Raw genomic sequence first — 16241 nt, forward strand, 5'->3', positions numbered from 1 at the left:
TGTACAGAATGAACAGCATTTACAAAGTTACATAAACACATTACATGAATATGACAATGTATGAATGGAACTCCAATCCATGAAACAGAAGGAGGTAGAGAGGAGGGGGCGGGGCATCAGCAGGGCCAAGGTGGGAGGCCGGCTCACCAGGCATCAGACACCTCCAGGTTCAATGGACCCTATGAGACGTGAAGTCACAACGACTCCGGGGAGGAAGCAGAGTTAATAAGGTGCAATGGAGAGATGTAAATGTATCCATAAGGAGAGAGAGAAGAGGAGAGAGGTGCTCAGTGTATCCTAAAACATCCCCCAGCAGCCTATAAGCCTATAGCAGCATATCAAGGGGCTCGACCAGGGCAAACCTGATTCAGCCCTAACTATAAGCACTATCAAACAGGAAAGTCTTAAGTCTATTCTTGAATGAGGTGACTGTGTCTGCCTCCCGGACTGAAAGTGGAAGCTGGTTCCATAAAAGAGGAGCTTGATAACTGAAGGCTCTTGCTCCCATCCTACTTTTTAGGACTCTAGGAACCACAAGTAGCCCTGCATTTAGTGAGCGCAGCTCTCTAGTGGGGCAATATGGTACTACAAGCTCCTTAAGATATGATGGTGCATCACCAATCAAGGCTTTGTAGGTGAGGAGAAGAATTTTAAATGTGATTCTTGATTTTACAGGGAGCCAGTGCAGTGCAGCTAATACAGGAGTAATGTGATCTCTTTTCTTGAGATCACATTACATGAGTGATTAAATGCATTATTTCTGTTAAAAAGAGAATTTTTGAATGACATGACTGTTACAGTGTTAACAATCACTTCAACTTACCAAAAAAATAACAATAATATGCTTTTTGAGCTTTAAAACATGTAATGCAAAGTATTAATCTGAGCATATTATCGACAGCAGGGAATGAGTTGATTTGTGTTCTCTTTCTCTTCACATCTCGACAGCAATCAATAAATCAAATGCTCTGAAATATTTTGATCAATATTTATAACATAAATTAACTATTACTCAACCTTACTGTAGGGATGTGAATGGTCTGAAGGTAAAACATTTTTTTGACAATAAACATAGACATAGAATAAAACAATAAAACCATACAAATAATAAAAACCATAAACATTGCAATAATCAAGACATAATTTACAGATAAATATGGTAAACACCAAACCGATAACAGTACTTTAACACAAGTATATATTATAAAATAAAAGTGGGAAGTGTATTTGAATAAGAAAAGAAAATATGTGCAAGGGTGTTGAAGGAAATTGTCCTGGGGAACACATCTATAGCACAGCGTATACTACGTAGTTATTAGACAATGTGTGTGTGTGTGTGTGTGTGGTCAAGTTCATGTCTACCATTCTAACCCTAACACCTAACCCTTTCTATCGTCCTACAGAAACATGCCTCTGAGAGCACATCTAGTTTTGAACAGAGGCTCCAGGTGATGCTGCACAGAATGGGCGTGGCCAAAACCCCACCAGCCAACACCAAGGCCAGCCAGGTAGGGTGAGTGTTTGTGTGTGTGTGCATGTCCATAAAGACTGCGGAGGTCCCTTGTTGTGTGTCTAAAATGTAGTGCAGTGATGAAAAGTAACACACTGGGAAATAGCTAACACATATTAGTTTGGCCAGTTCTCAATGATTTGTAGTGTACATTTTAAAAAGCAGCATTTCAACTCTACTACTGGGCCCATACAGTTTCAATGATTCAGTCATCAGTTATAGAGACCTGGAGAAGACTCCGCCGGAAGTAAAGTGTGTGGCGGCTCCAGAAGATGACCCAAATTCAGCCAGCACCAGGCGGCAACCTCCTGTTCTGAACAGTGACTCCAATGTTTCATGTCTTAAACTTGTACTCTCTCTAATGACCACCAGGGGGCGACTCCTCTGGTTGTATAGAAGTGTATGAGAAATTGACTCTACTTCTCTTGATTTATTCCCTCAGTAAACATTGTAAACATGAGTTCATGGTCTCAATCTCTAGTTTCAAGTCTTCTTCAATACAGCATGATGTTCATTTAGTAAACGATGGTCCATTTCAATTCAATTCAATTCAGTTTATGGTATAGCCCAATATCACAAATTACGAATTTGCCTCAGAGGGCTTTACAATCTGTACACATACGACATCCCTGTCCCAGGACCTCACATCGGATCAGGAAAAACTCCCAAGAAATAGAAAAAACCCTTTCAGGGGGAAAAAAGTGAAGAAACCTTCAGGAGAGCAACAGAGGAGGATCCCTCTCCCCGGATGGACAGAAGCAATAGATGTCATGTGTATATATGAACAGCGTTACAGAGTTACAACACATTCCCAATGAATATGACAGAAATGTATGAATGGACATCCACAATCCATGAAACAGAAGGAGGTAGAGAGGAAGGGGGGCGGGGCGCATCAGCAGGGTCCATGTCAATGGCGCATCTGCAGGGCCAAGGCAGGAGGCCGGCTCACCAGGCAGGAGGCATCAGACACAGCCAGGTCCAATGGACCCTATGAGACGTGAAGTCACAAAGACTCCGGGATCAAGAAAAATTGTGTTGAACCCAGCACTAAGGTCTAACAAAACAAGTACAGAGATGAGTCCTTTATCTGATGCAATTAGGAGGTCATTAGTAATGTTAACCAGTGCTGTCTCTGTGCGCTGGTGTTTTCTAAATCCTGACTGAAACTCCTCAAATAAACTATTATGATTTAGAAAGTCACACAACTGATTTGCGACTACTTTCTCAAGGATCTTAGAGAGGAAGGGAAGGTTAGAGATCGGTCTGTAGTTAGCCAACACCTCTGGATTAAGAGTGTGCTTCTTCAGGAGAGGTTTAATTACAGCTACTTTGAAGGAATGTGGTACATGGCCTGTTAGCAAAGACACATTAATAATATCCAACAGAGAGGTGCCAGTTAAAGGTAAAACTTCTTTAAGCAGCCTCGTTGGGATGGGGTCCAAGAGACAGGTAGACGGTTTAGAAGTAGAAACCGTTGAAGACAATTGGTCAAGGTTGATGGGAGAAAAGCCATCCAAATACCAGGGCATGTGAGGCAGACTGTCAGTAAAATCAGAGGTTTTCTCAAGGGACCCTGGTTCTCTGAAACATGACCACTTTAGTCCACAGGGACCGCCAGAATCAACACAACATGAAAGTTCCTTATCGTCGCTTTACATTGAGTCAACTGATGGTCTGTTTTCAACCTGTGTGATCATCTGTTTCTTGAGTAGTCAGGGTATATCAGAGGGATATCTCTGTGTTCCCAGGTCTCAGTACCTTAGGAGGTACAATGGTATCATCACTGATAGGGAGCATGGACAAAACAACCAACACAAGTCATAAACATGATTCATCCTTTAATCTGTTCTGTGGTAAATACTTGTGTTTTATTACTTTAAGCTCATGTGCATACTGAGAAATGTCATTTTCGTGATACTTGCGGCACATTTGTTTTTAACAAGAAGGAGAAGTTCAGCCATTACAAAGCACCAGCACCAGCAGATATTAATGTCTAATGTGTCTGTTGTAGAATAAAGACGAGGAGCTGAGAAAGGCCAACTCTGAAGGTGAGTGTTATTCATCTGTCATTTTATGTTTGAGGCAGGTCATTTTATATCTATATCTATCCATCCATCCATTTTCAGCCGCTTAGTCCGGGCTTGGGTTGCGGTGGCAGCAGACCCAGCAGGCTGACCCAGGCTGACCTCTCACTCGCAACATTTGCTAGCTCATTCTGGGGCATCCCAAGGCATTCCCAGGCCAGCTGGGAGATATAATCCCTCCAGCGTGTCCTGGGTCTTCCCCGGGGTCTCCTCCCAGTTGGACGTGCCTGGAAAACCCCTAATGGGAGGCGTCCAGGAGGCATCCGAATTAGATGTCCAAACGTAGACCGACCACCAAGGTGGTCCAGTGCAGCGCCTGTTTTACTGCTGCAGCCGCGCCGATCGGCCTGTCAATCTCCCGCTCCATCTTACCCTCACTCGTGAACAAGACCCCGAGATACTTGAACTCCTTTGCTTCAGGTAGGCACTGGAGGGAGCAATCCACCGGTTTCCGGCAGAGCAGGCGTACCTCCCACAAAACCCCCGGAGGGACCCGGTCGAAAGCCTTCTCCAAGTCCACAAAGCACATGTAGACTGGTTGGGCAAACTCTCAGGACCCCTCCAGTAGTCTTGCAAGGGTAAAGAGCTGGTCCACGGTTTAACGACCAAGATGAAATCCGCACTACTCGTCTTGAAACTGAGGTTAAACAAATGCTCAGAGCCACCTTTCCAGCACCCTGGCATAAGCTTTCCCCCGGGAGGCTAAGTAGTGTGATACCACAATAGTTCGAGCACACTCTCCGTTTCCCCTTTTTGAAAATGGGAACCACCACCCCGGGTCTGCCAGTCCATGGGCACTGTTCCCAACCCCCATGCGACATTGAGAAGCCAAGACAGCCCAACAATGTCCGGAGCCTTCACCATCTCAGGGCGGATCTCATCCACCCCTGGTGCCTTGCCACCAAGGAGCTTTTTGACAACCTTAGCGGCCTCTGCCTAGAGGGTGCGACCCCCCCCCCTGGGTTTAGGAGCCTGACGATGTCCCCCATCCGGGTCAGCAGCTCTCCCCTCCCCCCGCTAAGAACAGCCTGGGTTAGACTCTGCTTTCCCTTCCTGAGCCGTCGGATGGTTTGCCAAAACCTCCTTGAGGCCAACCGAAAGTCCTTCTCCATGGCCTACCCGAACTCCTCCCAATGCCCGAGTTTTAGCATCCGCGACCACCGTAGCTGCAGCCCTTCTGGCCTCTGACCTCAGCTCCTAGCGGCTGCGTCCACAATAGAGGCTTTGACTATGGTCCACTCGGATTCCAAGTCCCCAACCTCCCTTGGGATGTGTGAGAAGTTCTTTTGGAGGTGGGAGTTGAGGACCTCCCAGAAACGATCCTCCAGCAGACGTTCCCAGTTCACCCTCACTACACGTTTGGGCTTGCCAGGTCTTTCCAGCCGATTTCCCCGCCATCTGATCCAACTCACCACCAGGTGGTGATCAGTTGACAGCTCTGCTCCTCTCTTCACCCGAGTGTCCAAGACATACGGCCGCAGATCAGATGATACGATTACAAAGTCGATCATTGATCTCCGGCCTAAGGTGTTCTGGTACCAGGTACACTAATGAGCCTCCTTATGCTCGAACATGGTGTTCGTTATGGACAAAGCGTGGCTTGCACAGAAGTCCAATAATGAAACACCGTTCCTTCCAATCACCCCACGCCAGGTTTCTCTGTCAAACTCCTCCATCATGTTACCGTGGCGATTCGTGGCGGACTATATCTATAGCTTTCTTTTTAATTAACACTGCAAAATTGAGTTAAAAAGTATGGGAAATAAATGTAAGTTTCACTTAAGCCAGCTGTTGCTGCAATGCTAAACATATTTGGGAACAAATTGAAACATCTATGTAACATTATACTGTATGTTTTATGAAATATCTTTCCTTTCGACCATGTTTAATACTATTCACACTGTTGTATATAGCTTCTGCTGATTGTGTTACAGCAGTGGACCACTCCTAGCTGAGGGAGTGTTGATGTTGTATTTATTACATGCACAGCTCGGATTCACCTTGACCCCTCGGCTGTCTGTCTCTGCCCTCAGGTGCTATCCTGGACAAACCTGTCCCTCCTCCCACACACGTGAAGCCCAGAACCATGTCCACTTCATCAGGTATCAATGTCATCTATTGCCATAGTGTATCTGGATAAACATGATAACAATACTCCCATGTGTTGAGCCGAACCGGAGGTGTGTATCAAACCTGATTTACCTTCTTCCTCTGAGGTATCGAGATCCATTTTTGTCCAAAAACACATCAATGAGCAGCTGATTTAGGGAATTACTGAGCTCTGTTTAAGGTGAGACACCAGGCAGAAACATTGCTCGTTGTAGTTGTTTAAAATATCCAAAATACTCATTCAGGTCTTTGTTTTACTACTTTGTTTGTTTGTATATATATATACTGGTTACTTTTTTTGACCCGTTGTTTTCTCAAAATGAGGCTCTGATCTAGAAATCTCCACTTCACTTACATCGACCAAACTTTCCTCTTTCATTCTTCTCTATATTCTGAAGGTTTTCACTGAGGGGTTTGTTCATAAATCAGTCTGATTTATATAAAATTCTATAACAACAAATGTGGACAAAATGGCTGTTGGAATGACAAGAGATATCCAATAATTCCCTCTGTACTCTAATATGTTCACAAAATAAAACAATCATTTTAAACCTGGGTTTATCCAATGTTCATTATTCTGTTCTGAAAATGTATGCAAATTAGCACATATTTAATTCAATTCAGTTTCAATTCAGTTTATTTTGTATAGCCCAATATCACAAATTACAAATTTGCCTCAGAGGGCTTTACAATCTGTACACATACGACATCCCTGTCCCAATTTAATAGATCATGCCTCTATTTGCATATTCAAACTTTACATGTCTAAGAACTTGTAAAACGTGTCTTAATGTAATTAACTGGGGAAGTTTCATGGTGATATATATATCTATGTATCTATATCTATATATATATATATACTACAGGTGAATAGGGTGTATATATATATATATATATATATATATATATATATATATATATATATATATATACCCTATTCACCTGTAGTGTCTGCCATTAAATATGAAACACTTTAGGCTTTTTTAAATATGTACGTCTTCAATGGGCGTGTTGGAGCAGACAGTTCAGGAGTCCGAAAGAAGAAACTAACCCGTAATGCTTTGACCCCCCATTTCCAGTAGACCCTAGGCACCCTATGAGATTGCTGGACCCTATCCGACCGGACCCTCCCCTTCACCCGAAGCCCGTCCTCCATGACCGCCCTGTCGGGCCCCTGCCACCCAAACCTGCTGTCGCGGCCAAGCCTCCGCTCCCCACCCCGGCTTCTCCTGCAGGAGCAGGAGCTCACCCCTCCTGTGCTCCTCCTGCCAGCGGCTCAGTGGGGAGAGTCCAGCTCAGAGCGCAGCTTCATGACGGCGGGCCAGCGCAGACCACAGCCCAGGTAACGCAGCAGTCTTCACACACAGAGGCAGAGCACCTGGTGGACTTTAATATTATCCTCAAACGTTTGAAATGAACACCACCAGTCAAAAGGTTAATGAATATGAGAACATGTCATTTGTTTGTGATGGATACAGGCCACAAGATGGCAGCAATGTTTACAGTTTCTTGTAATTACCAAGACACACAAACAAATACTTGTGGCACAATAACGGAAAGTTCCCCCTCATGTAGTCTTTGTGTTGAGCAGATCTGCTGAACCATCAGCCCTTTCAATTCAATTCAATTTGTATAGCCCTGTAACAAGCTCCTGTAACAATCTCCTGTCACATTCCTATAGGTTCCCCCACGGCACCAATGAATGAGCACACTCAGGGTATCGTTCTGTAGTATACTTTATTACCTAGCAGACTGTGCCTCTGCTCTCCTGTCCCCGCCTCCATCCCTATCCAACCTAAAATAGGGAAGAGACACACATCATCTGATCCCCTGCAGCTGAGGCCAATTAGGCCTCTTCCCAGCACCTGTTCCCTGAGCCACTCCCAAAGAATCTACAGGAGGTTTTAGAGAATAAAGAAAGATTGTTATTACAAATCTCTAATCCTCTGTGAACAAATCAGGCTTGAAGAATGAGAACGGCTTGGGCAGGAAAACAGAGGGATTTCAATGCTTCTAATATATTATGAGGTGTGTGTGTGTGTGTGGGGAGGGGGGGGGGGCAGCAGACTACAATGGGCAGACTCTAGAGGAGCTAATGGGGGATTAAAGGATCGGTTGGGTTAAACAATGGACAAGGTGATGCATATTTTAGTAGAATCAGCTATAGATCTTAGTTTCCAGTCAATCAGCTGGTTATGGGAGGTATTGAGTTATGATATCAGTATCATCTAACATGAGATGATGAGATGATATTGTGGTAAAACATGAGACAGGATAGATAAGTCAGGACATTTAGATGACATGAATAAAACCCTTACTGCAGCTATAATAAAGGAAAAGAGTTAAGACTGTACCATGGTGGAATTTATAATTACAAATAGGAAGACAATATTTAGAGAGTCAAAAAAGAGCACATTAGTTCGAGAATATGTTGGACTCGGCTCAAGCAATAGTGAGGGGAACCATCTAAAGAGCAATGCAACATTAAGGATGCCAACTGGTGCAAGAAAATAGGAAAAAGTAACTACCTTAAGAGAACTTTGCACATTGAACAATTCAACGGCACTTAATTTGTCGATGCCATAATACCCAGTCGGTTCGGTCAAGAGATGAAAGATGAAACGTGATTATTGTAGAAGTTACAGCTACTGTACATGGCCGATGGGATTAGTTGAAGGTAGACTAGATATTAGGAACCCCGTCACATTATACAATACAAGTCAGCAGCAGCATAAGGACCATCGAGTTGATTCGCTTATGGAGGAAGGATTCCTTTTTTGTTTGCAGGATTGTTGGATTAGACCGTGTTCTGGACAGTTGTCCTCTGTCTGCATATGCTTCTATCAGTCCTGATCACTGAGCTCTCTCTGATCTTCATCACCAGAATGGGGGCCAGGAGCGTCCCCAGGGCGCCTCCTTGGCTCCGTCCTCCAGGACAGAGCTGCTTCCTCCAGCCCCGTCACCATGGAGATGTCCCGGCTCACAGGATCGCTCCGAGAAAGCACAATCGGTGACTGACGGTACGTCTCATTGAAACCAAAGGATCCGTCCATTAATATGTATTACTAGAAAGAAATCAGGTGTGGTTGACAGGAGGATAAGAGGAGGCTCTTAGCTGCTTTATCACCTTTATCATCTTGATCACCTTTATCGGGCGACTATGGCTCAATGGTGAGCAGGTTCGTTCATCAATCAGAGGATCGGTGGTTCGAATCTACGGCTCCACTAGCCCATGTCGATGTTCCCTTGGGCAAGGACTTAACCCCAAAATTGTTCCCGTAGCTGTTCTATGGTGTATGAATGTGTGTGAATGTTAGTTACTATGTGCAGGTGGAACCTTAGCCCCTCCCATCAGTGTATGAATGGGTGTGAATGGGTGAATGATGTCATGTAGTGTTAAAGTACTTTGAGTGGTCGGAAGACTAGAAAAGAGATAAACAAGTACAGGTCCATTTATCACCTGCATCACCTTTATAATCCTTTATTGTTAGGGAGCTGGGAGCAGGACTCAAAAGCAGACTCAAGACGAGGTAGTCAGGTTCAAAGCAAAGTCTTTACTCCGGGCAGGGTTCAGTACACGGGTAATAAGACAAGGCAGGCAAAGAGTCACGGGTGGACAGAAACAGGTCAAAGCACGAGAAAGCACACGGGGGTAAATCACTTGTAAGCTCATTTAATGTTAAGAGACAATCTGGCACAGAACAAGGCGGAGACACAGACTAAAGACACAGGGGAATGAGACACAGGTGGAAACAATGAGGGCGGGGCTTGTAATCACACAGGAGGACAGCCCACAGGGAGGGAGGAGTCTGAAACGAGAGACGGGGTGAGTGACAGAAAACACAACAGAAACAGACAGTGACTACAAAAACTACCCAGAAGGTCTGGGCGTTTTATTTATCCCCTTTTATAATCCTTTATCTCCTTTATCACCTTTATGATTATTTATCACCTTTATGATTATTTATCCCCTTTATCACCTTTATAATCATGTATCACCTTTATTACCTTTATAATCCTTTATCACCTTTATGATCCTTTATGCTCCTTTATCACCGTTATAATCCTTTATCACCTTTATGATTATTTATCCCCTTTATCACCTTTATAATCATTTATCACCTTTATTACCTTTATAATCCTTTATCACCTTTATGATCCTTTATGATCCTTTATCACCTTTATTACCTTTATCACCTTTATGATCCTTTATGATCCTTTATAATCCTTTATCACCTTTATGATTATTTATCCCCTTTATCACCTTTATAATCCTTTATCACCTTTATCATATTTAAAGTTCAAGTTGGTAACTTCAAAAGTTGATTTAACACCGTGAGTGTGTGCGTGTGTTTGTGTGTGTGTGCGCCTCCAGAGAGTCTTCCTAAGCCGCGCCCACACATGAAGCCCCTCCCACAGCGCAGAGCTGTGTCCGTCCATGAGGACACTCTGGCCATGACACAAGGTGAGGCCTTGCCTTGGACATACAAAATGGTAAAATAAAAACAATGTAACATCAAACCACAGGTCCGTGAAAGTTTAATAAAGAGATTTACAGATGCTAAGCTAATGTAGCCTGACAAGACCAGACTATTCAATTCAATTCAGTTTATTTTGTATAGCCCAATATCACAAATTACAAACTCCCCTCAGAGGGCTTTACAATCTGTACACATACGACATCCCTGACCTTTGACCTCACATCGGATCAGGAAAAACTCCCCAAAAATAACCTTTCACAGGGAAAAAAGTGAACAAACCTTCAGGAGAGCAACAGAGGAGGATCCCTCTCCCCGGATGGACAGAAGCAATAGATGTCATGTGTTCAGAATGAACAGCATTACAGAGTTACATAAACACATTAAATGAATATGGCAGAAATGTATGATTAATGCTTTTCTTAGTTTTTGTGAGTACACGAGCTGCAGAGGGATTTAAGAGACTTATTAGAGCAGTCTGATAATAAGGAGTTGAAGTAATCTTGTCTGGAAGTAGCAAACGCGTGAACCAGCTTTTCTGCATCTTTAGACAAGATGTGCCTGATTTTTGAAATGTTAAGTAGATGAAAAAATGCAGTCCTTGAGATTTGCTTAACGTGGGAGTTAAAGGACAAGTCCCGGTCAAAGATAACTAGAGATTCTTTACAGTGGTGTTGGATGCCAGGGCAATGCCATCTACAGAAACCACATCACCAGATAATTGATCTCTGAGGTGTTCAGGACCGAGTAAAATAACTTCAGTTTTGTCTGAGTTTAACATCAGGAAGTTGCTACTATATTCAAGTCTCACTCATCTTGACAGATCATTACAACATGACAGTCGGCTGTCATCTGAAACAGATTTGCTCTTGTTTTGTTCGGACCCAAAAAAATTATTTATTTTAGATAATATTTTTTATAATGAGTGGATTATCAAAGAAATACTAATGGACCATTGATCCCAATTCTCCAGTACTGACGCTCTGAAATCCCATGTTGACTTTATTCAATGTCAATTTTTCTACTGCTAAATTTCTTCTTCTTCTTAAAAGTTATGAAAAGATAGAAATAAATCTGCTGTTTGATCATCAGCTGATAAAGATTCAGTGTCACCCTGTTTGTGACTGTGAAACAAACTGACACATTTTGTTCAGATATACAAACTGATTTATTTTCACACAATGTCCGGATTAAAGACTAACTCTCAAGCCCCTCTATTTGTCTCCATCTCTCTCAGAGCTGAAGGCAGTGTTGCAGAGATCCCCCATCCGTTTCCGTGGCAACAGAGGAGACCTGCACACCTGCGCTGAAGATCCATCTAGTGGGGGGAAAGCTCAGGAGGGTGAGAGAGGTGTTTATAATGCTCATAACTTTCTATCTTTCTGATTCTGTGATTCATTGTTTTTCTTTTGCTCTCCATCCATCCAGCCGGTGACACAGGGAAACAGACAGCTGCCCAGAAGGAGGAGCTGAAGGCACAGCGAGGACGGACAGCAGCCGATACCAAGCACCCGACTCCAGGAGAAGAGGAGAACCGAGACTCGGGGCGTCCCTCCTCTGCAGCTCAGGCTCTACATGAAGCGTCAGCACCCCGACTCTTTAGTCCGACCGCAGCTCCCTCCGTCCTAACCCAGGGCCTGGAGAAGAAGCCTCCTGTTCCCCCCATGTGGGAGAAAAAGAGCCCCAGCGCAGCCCAAACTCTAGAAAAACTGCCGGTGTCCCCATCACCCCGAGAAAAGAGCACGAGCACAATCCCATCCGGATCGCCGGAAAACCCCCGAGTGAGCCCTCTGTCCCACAAGAGGAAGAGCCCCGGTACAGCACCAGCCACAGCGGATGTGAGAAACAGCACACAGAAGGGAGGAGAGGCGGTCTCTAAACAGCACACAATGAAGGCAGAGCCAGCAGACCAAAGAACTGAGCCCCCTCTGTCTGAATAACACACACACATACACGCACACACACACGCACAGGCACACACACACACACACACACACTGACTGACACCAGGAGACCTGGGAGAAAGAGGAGCCAGCGAATCACTGAGATCAGGAAGTGGGAGGGTGTACGAGGTCTGCTGTATCCTCCAGTAGAAAACGGCTGCTGTGTCCCATGCCAGGGGTGTTCCCTTTGAAAGCTTAGTGTATTTAGTTGTAGCTAGCTTACAGCTAACATCTGCTATACTGGGTGAATAACCACGTTTTTTGTATTGATTAGGAGTACCCAATCGCAGCATCTGTTTGTATGAGGTATGTATTATTGGTACAGATCAGTCTGTGCTTATTTACCCCCAAAACAAAGCTAACAGACGTTAGCTGCGAGGCTAGCAACACACCGTGTGTCTTTTGCGTGTTGACAGCTCATCTTCTGACTGATGTCAACAATATCCAGGAACTGCATTACAACGATATTGTCATCTCGTCACGTTGATGAACAGGTGCCATAAGTGAGCGTTCACGTCGCGTTTAAAAAAAACTAATGAATTGTTGTCGATGGAGACGGGCCAAAGCCGCGCTCTGAAAGCAAGAGCGAGGCTGCACCTATTTTTCAGGGCGCGACCAATCAGAGCTGGCAGATATCTTCTCTTTCTTCTGTACATAACAGTCTACAGTAAATGACTAAATGAGAAGTTAATCATTTAGCAGGTGGCAACCTCCGGTTCTGCAGAATGAAGCCAATGTGGAAGTGTCTTTAAAAATGCATTCTCTCTACTGACCACCAGGGGGCGACTCCTCTGGTTGTATAGAAGTCTATATAAATGACTCTACTTCTCTCTTGATTTATTCCCTCAGTAAACATTGTAAACATGAGTTTATGGTCTCAATCTCTAGTTTCAAGTCTTCAATACAGCGTGATGTTCATTTAGTAGATTATGGTCATTTAGAGTCAAACAGACCATGCTTACTGTGATTGACACGATTCTGCCACTACCAGAGATGTATACGGTGTCTCTACGTCACTCCTCTGCATTCCAAATATGATAACTTCCGTTCATTGGTTGCAAAAAAATATATCATGGCGATGGCCATAATCCAAGATGGCGACAACTAAATCAGACTCGAGCCTTCAAAAACGTCAGTCCACAAACCAGTGGGTGATGTCACTTTGACTATGTCCACTTGTTACACGCTGTCTGTGCATTTCAGTTCATAACTACCTGGAGCTTTACCCTCCGCCCCAAGGAGGATTTGAGTTGCTTCACCCTTAGACTGTATGTAAGAAGGTGTCACCCTTGCCGACCAACATCCATCTTTTTTTTGTCTCTTTAGTTTAGTCAGTGAGGTTTTCTGCTACATTACCGCAACTACATCATCATCGTCATCGCAGGGCGTAGATTTTAGTTGCTTGGTAACGGCAGGCGCGACGGTAGCGCAACCCCCACCCACCACCACGACCTTGGATAAAAAGATGAAAGCGGCAGGGCTGGCGTTTTTAGACAACATGTTAAAGCTGCAAGACAAGCAGTCATTTTTTAGCTCAAGTTTAAACATGTTTCACTGGTTTAACTCTCCACCACCCAGAGCTAATCTGCATCCACTTAAATTCCCTTTGCATTCAGGGGAAACACACCTTTCTGTCTGAACCGGGACACAGCTAGCTGCAGCTCAATGAGCATCAGGTCAGGAGGTCTTTGCTGACGCACTCCACTGAAAGGATTGCTCATCATCATGGCACACACACACTTTTATATCACCTGCTTCTACATGTTGTCATTATGGGCCCACCATGGTTCTAACTTCTCACTTTGCCTTCTTGAATTCTTTTTTTCCCCAAAACATGAGCAGGTTCCAGGAGAAAGGCATATACATATTCCATTGTGACTTAGATTTAGGGGATTTATTTACATTTAGGCACATGCTCCCATTTGTTTTTCAATTGGGGATTTTTGGAAAGTGTCTAAATTGTTATGACTTTTAAAAAATGTGCATGATGTTTTAAATGCCACCTTTCTTTTCTTTTCCATTGGCCGTGTTAGCGTTGGCCACCAACCGTTAGATTGTATTCTGTCAATCAAAGTCATCTGGTTTGCAGAACATCACTGTTACTACTGAGGTCGTGCAGTTTAATACGCTTTCTGTCCTGCTAGCATCAAACTATGCCATGCACACTTTGTGTACACTGCATGAATAGAAGAAGTACAACTCCACAGTTCAGTTTACTCATTTCCTGTCAACAAACATGAGTGAGATGTAAATAGAGGCGCCATGCTCAGGGAGATCACGTAAAGGTACATGAGACAGTGTTGGTTTACAGTGGGCTGGTGGTTCATTGTGCTCATACATATTCACTGACCCATATACATGTACAACAGTTTCAATTGAAGCATGTCTCAGGAGGTGGCCGTTGTCACGTTAGCACACTAAGGAACAGACGCTTGATTGCCAAGTCTTTGCAGACAAGGACTCTGGCTTGGCGATTGGTGCGCGACACAGTGCAATAGTACAAGTCATGATTAAAAAATAAAAAGATATGATATATAAGAGTATGTTAGAATGAGTCTGTTAGTCCTTGTCTCAGCACTCCGTCGCTGCAGTTCTGTCGACGGGCTCGCAGCGGGCAGACAACTGGCAGAAGGAATCAGCCATTCTTGTTCATGGACCAGCTCCATTGCTTCCATCCGGCACGCAGCACTAGACGTTACGTCGCTGCAGGACCTCAGTCGTGCGCCGTGACAAGCTCTTGTCATTGTTTGACGTCCTTCTTTATCCTCCGCTAAGAAGAAAGCCGAGGAAGGACACATCTGTACACTCGGAATAGCATTTCCTCGTGTACTAAACTCAAGGTCTCTCAGGACCAAAAGGTAGAGCAGCATGTTCAGTCAGTCCATTTATCCTCTTCACCATATGAGGTGCAGTGAGATTATTTCTACATTCAGTCAGCAGAACAGCAGACCTTCAAAGCGCTCAGTAAAATTACAAATGTGGGCGGAAACTAGGAGGTTTGGAACCTACATCAAGCTTAAGGTTTTCATAGGATTTTCTAACAATGGCTGCCTGTTTTTCTTACAAACGGAGAGGTGAGGTGGCACCCAACATCTTGATGAATTAATATATCAAATTAAAGAAATAAGCCCAACTTTCTGGTTATTTTCTCACAATTTGTATGCATTGAAAATGATGTCAAATCCATTTCCTTTACACAATGTTCAGTCCCATCATGCTTTCTTTTTGAGCTTTTTAGAACCTCACTGGAACCTCACAACCTTCTGTTGTGTGTGACATTCAAATCAATTCAGGTTCAATCATTCCGATACACAACCACACATGTCATCACCACCTCCACCGTCTCACAGGAGAACCACGGGATTTAAATATAGAAGCCCAGTCTGAGCAGATATTATGTGAGATAGCAGCAGGAGTGTCAGGGTGTCTGTGGAGAAAGGTGTGTGTTTTGTAAGAGCAGACCTCGGGTCAGCTCCCTGTGCTGCCAGCGACCTGAGCCTCCGTCTCACCCTGGGGAGAGTTTATTTTCTACCCTCATGTTTATCTTTGCCTTGCACGCACACGATATGTACAAAACTACATAAAGCAAACAAAAGAAAGTTATGAACAGAGTGTAAATCCATACCTATACTTGTTAATAATTATTAAAATGATGAGTTGTCATTCTCGTGTCTCTTGTTTTGCTTACTGGGGGTTACATTCGCTTGGAGCCTGAGAACAAAGAGCCTGCATTAATAAACTGTGAACGTGAGGTTGGAACATTATTTAACATCATTTCCGTGATTTTGGATCTCGACCCAAGAGATTAAAAGTCCAAATATCATTGGTCACCCATTTATTGGTCCTAAATAACCCTTTGAATGTTGAAAGACTGAACCCCCTGAAGGCTGTGGGGCCAGACGGCAATATAGCCTTTGATCTGTGCCTTCATTACATTGATAACTCCTTGTAATGTTTAGGGACAGTGTATATGTTGCAATGTGCTTTGTAGTTATTAGTTTTGAGTCATCTTTACTATTATTACAATAATACATAGATAGCTTTCATTTCAAACTTAAATTCTTAAAACAAGAAACAAACTAAATCAAAACCAATAACCAATATTATATATATG

The 16241-nt window shown here is 43.7% G+C and overlaps 1 protein-coding gene across 11 annotated transcripts in view; it reads left to right on the forward strand.

Annotated features, from left to right (window-relative positions):
- The window catches only part of carmil2 (capping protein regulator and myosin 1 linker 2), a 55809-nt gene extending 41478 nt beyond the window's left edge, over window positions 1–14331 (forward strand). For 10 of the 11 annotated variants that reach the window (XM_034533968.1, XM_034533966.1, XM_034533967.1 and 7 more), the window contains 8 exons: window positions 1404–1508; window positions 3525–3561; window positions 5631–5699; window positions 6786–7048; window positions 8591–8726; window positions 10082–10171; window positions 11422–11526; window positions 11613–14331. In XM_034533968.1, the coding sequence (XP_034389859.1) occupies window positions 1404–1508; window positions 3525–3561; window positions 5631–5699; window positions 6786–7048; window positions 8591–8726; window positions 10082–10171; window positions 11422–11526; window positions 11613–12124 (1317 nt within the window). In that variant the 3' untranslated portion in view covers window positions 12125–14331. Of the gene's footprint in view, window positions 1–1403; window positions 1514–3524; window positions 3562–5630; window positions 5700–6785; window positions 7049–8590; window positions 8727–10081; window positions 10172–11421; window positions 11527–11612 lie in introns of those variants that run through there. The other variant, XR_004609555.1, reaches the window with a different exon arrangement.
- The last annotated feature ends 1910 nt before the right edge of the window (window positions 14332–16241 follow it).

This window comes from Cyclopterus lumpus, chromosome 6 (genome assembly GCF_009769545.1).
Source record: "Cyclopterus lumpus isolate fCycLum1 chromosome 6, fCycLum1.pri, whole genome shotgun sequence".
NCBI lineage: Eukaryota > Metazoa > Chordata > Actinopteri > Perciformes > Cyclopteridae > Cyclopterus > Cyclopterus lumpus.